Below are 7,684 nucleotides of genomic sequence, written 5' to 3'. Positions count from 1 at the left end.
AAGCAGATTGTGTCTTAGGGTTTCTTTGGAGGGGTTTTGAGCTAAGAAACTAAATAGAGTTATTGCTTCTGTGCATCTAAACTTTGGATGTGACATTTGTCAAAATAAATGAACAGATTTTTTTTTTGTGTGAAGCACATGGGAAACAGAAGGAATGTCATTATGTTATTTCTTATGTCAAAATGACTGTGATCTAAAGTATAAAATATTATTCTTGAATAGTATCACTATCTTTTATAATATCTTAGGTTGTGATAGATTCCTGTTTTCCACAGTTGTAAAATCTGTTAGTAAGTCTGCAGAAGTAACATATATTTGTTCAGTGAGTTAGACTTCATGTCAACTCTGATCTGAATAACATGTTTATAAAGATGTCCAATGAGCAGGAAAATACAGATTTCTGCATTCATAAACAGACTCTAATGACAGATCTGGTCAGAAAAATCTGATGTAACATCTCTGCCTGCTCAGATTTTTTATGGCATCTTTCATATCTTTGTTCCTTAATGCATAGATTACAGGATTCAGGGCAGGGGTGACAGCAAAGTCAACAATAAACAGGTATTTGTCAACTGTGGATGTGGGGAAAGGCCACACATAGAGAAACATGCATGGAGTGAAAAAAAGAACAACCACAGTGATGTGTGCAGACAGAGTGACAAGCGCCTTTGACAAGTCCCCTGAAGACCTTTTCCAGACTGTGACCAAAATGAAGACATAGGAGAGGAGAAGCAGGAAGAAGGTTCCCATGCTCATGAAGCCACTATTGGTGGCAACAACAAACTCAAACTTGTCTCTATCAGTGCATGCGAGTTGTATGATCCTAGGGAAGTCACAGTAAAAGCTATCTACTTTGTTAGGCCCACAAAAAGGCAGGTTTATCACAAAAGAGAACTGGGACAGGGCGTGGATCACACCAGTGACCCAGCCCGAGATTACAAAGGAAATGCATATTTTAGGGCTCATGATGCTCAGGTAGTGCAGAGGCTTACAGATGGCTGTGTACCTGTCAAATGCCATGGCTATGAGCAGCACCATCTCCACTCCTCCAATAATGTGAATAAAACAGATTTGAATCATGCAACTGTGGAAAGAAATTACTTTGTGTTCTTTCATAAGATCAGAGATCATCTTGGGAACAGTGGTAGAGGAAAGTCCAACATCAATGAGGGACAGATTTGCCAGAAGAAAGTACATAGGGGACTGTAAATGGGTGTCAGTAATTACCAAAAAGACAATGAAAAGATTTCCCAAGATGATGCTTAAATAGAGCAAAGAAAAAGTGGATATGAGAAAAACTGTAGTTTTCCAGGAACTGGAGAGTCCCAGCAACACAAACTCAAAAATTACAGTGTCATTTATTTGATCCATCAACTGGAAGAGAGGAGAGGATTTCATTGTGCCTGTTGATAGAAAAATGACCAAGTTGGCATCAGTAATAGGAAGGTGTGTCCCTACTCATTATAATTCTTTGTTCTGTTGACTGTATTTAGCAGAGTTGGAGATACATGATCAGAATGTCACACATAAAGAGATTGGAAGATCACACAAAAAGAAATAGAAAATAGCAGTATAATGCAGCTTATTTTTTTAGCTGCTGTGTGCATGATGCTAGGGCAGGAGAATGATCAGTTCCTGGGGTGAAAAACAGCCTCCTTTAATTATAGGAAATTATTAAATATAAGAAGTTGTTAGCATGTTAAGTTGATGAAAACAGGCTACTTTGATTTTTTTTTCAGAACCAGTTTTTTTTTTTTGTTTGTTTGTTTTGTTTTGATTCTCAAGGTTGCCTTTGTTTCCCACAGTTTCTCTCCTATGAGTCCTCCATTCAGGTGACAATATTTTTGTTATTTTCATGTAAATACTTTGTCAGTGACTTGCAAAGTACTCCTAGCTGAATTTCTTACTCTGTTGTTAACATCAACATTTTCTTCACCAACTGAGCATTTTGCTTGGTGTACATGTCATATGTTTTGTTTTTGTTTTTACAAGTTATTGTGGAGGTCAGATACACAGGTTGAAGTCACTTACAACATTCAAATAATTACTCAGAATAGTACAGGCTTGAAGTGATTTATTCATGCATAATTTCCTACAATAATAGAATATATTCAGGGCAGTAAAATATGATTATTAATGGTAACATTTATACATAAGTTGTATTAAACAATTATTCTGGGAAAGGCTTTATGTTTAACACATCTCACCTAAACTTCATCCAATTCCAAGTTCTGTTTTATTAGGTCCATTTTATACACAGAGACACTGACTTTTAGGAAGATGAAGTGACAGAGTTAGGACTTGCATCTGTAACTATAGGATATAGTAATCCATGCTCCTAATTACCACTCTGTGTTTTTCAAGGGTGGACCCTTTAGTTATATGATGGGATCTTCTTCAGCTATATAGTTAATTAACTAAATTTATTATTCAGCTTTTATATTTCTTAATCTACTGACATAGTGACTTCTTTTTATATTGTTGCTTTTTTATTTTAAATCTACATGCTTGGTGTGGTAGCACTTGAGAATAGGCAACATCATAGGATCACCATTCAAGGTCATTCAGGGATAGATAGTGAGCTGTAGGTCACCATTGACTGCAGGAGACATTGTGTCCAAACACAAAGCAAGTAAACAAACAAACAAACAAAACAGCGAGGACCTGGAATTCTTCGCACTAACTGGTCTCTGTTCTCTCTGACTTCTCCTTTGTAAAGCTGTCATCAATTGCGTTCATTCTACTATGAAGTTTCCTTTATTCAGGGTGTTTTAGAGAAAATAGTCATAACTCTCAAAATCCTATGTAATAATCATGTTAATCACAGTTTCCTTGACATTATTGCAGAATTTCATTGTCTTTATTGGGGTCTTATTGCTATACATTTCTATAATTGACTTTCTGACATGTATCAGTTATGTGCCTTTCCATTTGTCATCAAAGAAATTCTCTTTCCTCAGAATGTGAGCAGAGGTGTGTTTGTTTTAAATGAAACAAACTTTACTTTATATCAGAACTAGAATTTTTTCTGAACTAGTTGCTATGCCTTTCCTGTATTTACTTTCAAATAATTCTTAAATCAATTATTTCCTCTAGATTTCCATGGTCAATTTTTGCTTCTACTTCTCAAGTTTCTTTATCTTGACTAAAATGAATGATACTATTGTCTCCTTTCTTCCTTGTGTTTAAATCATTCTACAGGATATTTGAGGAGCTGTCAAAGGGATTTACCAACTTAATTCTTGGGTGTATTTATTAAGAAACTTTTTTGAAGTTTTGTAGCATGCTGTATAAAACTTGGGTGAAATGTCATAATATTTCAGAGGATTTTTCCAAATGGTTATGGAAAATGAATATAACACATAAGTTACTAATTTTTCAAACTAGTTTAATGACATAATAATAACTTAAGGAAGCATTTAGAAATAATTTATTCAACATGATTTGAATGAAATTTTTAAATTGCTAACTTTTGATTATAAGTGAAAAATTAAACTAAAAACATGAAGAAATCCCACTAGAGCTATAGATTGACATTATGTTACAAAATAGACAAGAATCTAATTCAGAGAATGCTATTTGAAAAACAAACCCAAAATTTCAATAATCAATTTCTAAATTACACAACTGCCTCAAAATTTAAGACAAAGAAATATTATGTGCAAGAGAATTTGAGCAAATATAAGAAGTAGGTAATAGTCTCTTTATACAGAAAAAGACATTAAAAAGCATAGTGTATACATTATATTAAAATATTTTTCTTATGTATTTGAACCCCTTTATAAAATGGGACCTCAAACTATAGTGATAAAATAAGGCAGGTTTAGACTTATGAAACTATCACTTCACAGAGGACTAATCTCTGGATTAAATACAAAATTCCTGAAAAGTAGTGGATATATGATAGACTAACACAAAATTGACAGCATGCAATTTGAAGAAATATATAATGAGTAGTAGGGTAGAAAAGATAATACTATTATGCAGTGGTTTAGAATGTGTCACAGACTTCTATTTAAGCAATGATGACTTTTCTCAAAATATCAAGAAATAGCTGCAAATTAGTTACTTTTCAAAACACATTTCAAATATACAAATGGATAAACATAATTTGTGGAAAGCTTCTTTACCGACTAAACTATCTTGACAGCCTCCTGTGATTGAAATTAAATAACTATGTCAGTTTATTCTTCCTAATATGAGGTGTTGTATCTTATAGTATTTTTCTCATTAAAAAAACATATGTATCTAAGTTTATATATATAGATATTGGAATTACCAATCTCTAACACAGTATACCATTACCAGTATCTAACACAGTATAACATTACAGAATAAGTACTAAATAAGATTTAAACCACCATAAAAATTGGTAATCTATAGGAAACTATTCTATTGCTTTTCAGATTGGAAAGAGTAATTGATTGCTATGTGATAGCCAAGATATAGACATTGCTATTTTATTTTTATGATCTAATTCTTTTGAAAGAAAAAGGAAAGAAGAGTCAAAATATTATACATATTACTTTAAAACAAATGCTTTGAAGACTGTTTTAATTCCTCCTAACTGAGTTTGAACTGTGAGGAAAGAAACCAAAGGTTACAAATGAACTCGAGAGAGGTGAGTTAGGTTGAAACACAAAGACACAAAATTATTTTAAATTTTTTTCAGTAGATTATGAAAAACACAGAACAAATTGAGGGTGATACAACCTGACACTAGAAGACTAGAGAATGGTGCTCCACCTACCAGATCAGGCATAGATTCTGCCTTCAGCATCTTCAAGGGATGAGAAACATAAGGAGAGTTACTCTTTTTTTAATTCACCACTCACCATTACAACTAAAGGCTACTTATCAACAGAAATATAACCAGTTAATACAACTGGGAATAATGGTCAATAACTATGTCATTATTAGTTTTGTATAGGAACTATGTCTTCTACAAATATGTTTTTTCCCAAGAGTCAGCTACTAACAGATGCAGAAGAAATTATTGGCAAATTGAATGTTCCGTTTATGAGGAGTCACTATGTGGCTGAGATAATATTTTCTTAACTTAGAGATCTGATGAATTAATGGACTTATTGAAATCATTGATAATACCTGTTTAGTATCTATTAAATTATGTTAATAAAAAGTTTTAAGAAATATATAGAAATATATTTCTTATAGTTATATATATAAATATATATTCATAGAAATAAATAGAAATAAAGTAATATAATGTACTCTTAACTCTTCATTTAATATTTATACCTAAGTGGAGTTTCATAGTCTTCCAAAACCTTTTCTTGGCTTCTCTGATCATTTGCTTTGACTCTCATCACAGTAAAAGGTATTTCTTGTGATCCTTTTTGAAGAAAAGATCCATTCCTGTATGATAAGAGAATAGAAACTCTTTACAATGAATCTGTTTCCTTAAAAACATAAGTATTCCTTGTATCAGATCCTTTTGGCCCAAGAACCAAACTATTTTCTTATGAATGCATTGATCAACTCTCTTGGTGTAAGGTTGAAATTAGCAAATTACAAAATATAAGAAATATAAAGGATTTGAGAATAATATATTGTTGCATTTGTAACTGGCTTACATAGAAGACTAAAAGTTCAACACAAGGACACCACAGAAAATGTGAACAAGAAGTAGAATAATTTTTTTATTTGGGGAAATTATGGTAAAAAATGTGTCATTTCAAGCTAAACTTAAACACATAATAGAAAAAGAATAGATACAGAATTTAGGAATACAGATACAGTGCCCTCTATCAGTTCTCATGTTCCTCCTTTTCTGTCCTCCTGGGTCCCTTTCTCTTTCCTAGTGTTAATTTTCTTTTGTTCATATCTTTCCTTTTCTACATTAAAATTTCATGTTCTATTGACAGCTCTTTATGACATTTAATCACTTTTACTACTGATAGTAATTGGATGACAGGTATCCCCACATTTAAATCATGCATTAATGTTGTTTCAGGTACCATGAAGTAGCAGGTCCTTCTCCTCCACATATACTTTCCCAAACATAAATAACAGTAATAATGTTCAAAAAAGTCATTGCTTGATGACTAAATATATCAGTTTTTCATGTATTTATTAGCCATCTGTATTTCTTTTTGAAAAATATCTACTCAGTTCATTGGTCCATTTATTTTTATTGCAGTATTTTTGGCTTTAGTGCTTAATGTTTAATTTCCTATAATCCTATTTGTCAATTCTTTCTACTATTTCCTGTGTTTTGGAGTATTATTCAGAAAGTCCTTGTGAATGATTATACTTGAAGTGTTCCAATGATGTTTTTCTCTTCTTCAGTAATTTCAAAGTTTCAGGTAACACAATAAATAATTGCTCAAGAAATAACATTTAGTTTTATGTGTAAGTGTGTTTGTGATAAATCTTTGATCCATACTGAATTTTATTTTGTAAGAACTACAGATACAATGAGATTCATTCTTCTGGATTTACTGAAGAGATTACCCTATTCTCCACTGTAAATTTTTGACATATTGCAAAAAGTCAAATAGCTTTGTTTTGTAAGTTTATTTCTAAGCCATTCAGTCAACACTATTATTTTGTGCCTATCACATGCTGTTTGTAACCCTGATTCTGTGGTATAATTTGAAGTCAGGTGCTGTGAGATATATGACATTACTTCCTTTGCTAAAAATTCCCTTGACTGTTTGGATGAACTTACTTAATGCTAGGGTCATGTTTATCTACTTCTGCAATGAATGCCAGCAAAATTTTGGGAGGTGTTAGATTGGATGGTTAGGCATTTGATAAATACACATCAAACTGATTTAGTCTGAAGATGCAGGGTGCAAATTCAAGCTCCTTGTGAGTCCTGGGTGAAAAAATAGCAGTCAAAGACAACCTGAGCCACTTAGTAAGATCATATTTCAAATTTACAATATAAAAAATAATTGGATTATGTTGTGAATATGTAGCTCAGTGTTAGGGAGCTTCCCTAGCATACATGAGACCTTGGGTTTAAGCCTTAGTATCAATCAACCAATCAATCAACCAATCATCAATTAATTAATTAAGACAACAAAAAACCCCTCATAATAAAAACCAACAGCAATACAAAAAACAAATGAAAAAATCATTGAGACTTTGAAATAATATTTTGGCCTACTCAGAATGGTTATTATCAAAAGAATAAAAATATAAATCATGCCAAGTGAAATGACACTGATTCAGGAGCAAGAACATTATAAAATATTGTTTTTGTAAATGAAAGTAGAAGAAGAAGTAACTGGGAAGAAGAAGGGCACCAGTGGGTGCAGAAATGGAGAAATATGTGATGGCAAATGGAATGAGTATGATTAGTGTACATTCTAGTTATATGAACATCTTACAATGAAATCACTACTTTTTACAGTTAATAATATACACTTAAGATAGTCTTGCTTGCAATCAAGAGATGGCTCAGTGATTATAGAACTTGTTGATCTTAAAGAAAACTTAGTTTTAATTCTCAGCACATATGTGTAGTGCTTAACTCTCTGTTGTAGTTCTAGGGGGTCCAATGCCTCCTCTGACTTCCTTGTTTTCCTTCACACATGCTACACTGTCATATATTCAGACATACAGTTACACATAAAAGTAAGTAGATATGTTGATTTAATAATTTGATTTTAGTAGATATTTCCAAATTCAAATAAAATTTAAACTTATAGACATG

At 32.2% G+C, this 7,684-nt stretch overlaps 1 protein-coding gene across 1 annotated transcript; it reads right to left on the bottom strand.

The window, feature by feature from the left end:
* Positions 1-435: 435 nt before the first annotated feature.
* Positions 436-1,371, bottom strand: LOC118581249 (olfactory receptor 4F21-like). Its single transcript, XM_036183275.1, has one exon. The coding sequence runs from the start codon at positions 1,369-1,371 to the stop codon at positions 436-438; it is 936 nt and encodes a 311-aa protein (XP_036039168.1).
* Positions 1,372-7,684: the final 6,313 nt, after the last annotated feature.

This window comes from Onychomys torridus, chromosome 4 (assembly GCF_903995425.1).
Source record: "Onychomys torridus chromosome 4, mOncTor1.1, whole genome shotgun sequence".
NCBI classification, from domain to species: Eukaryota; Metazoa; Chordata; class Mammalia; order Rodentia; family Cricetidae; genus Onychomys; species Onychomys torridus.
This window is presented reverse-complemented; position numbering and strand designations above follow the sequence as displayed.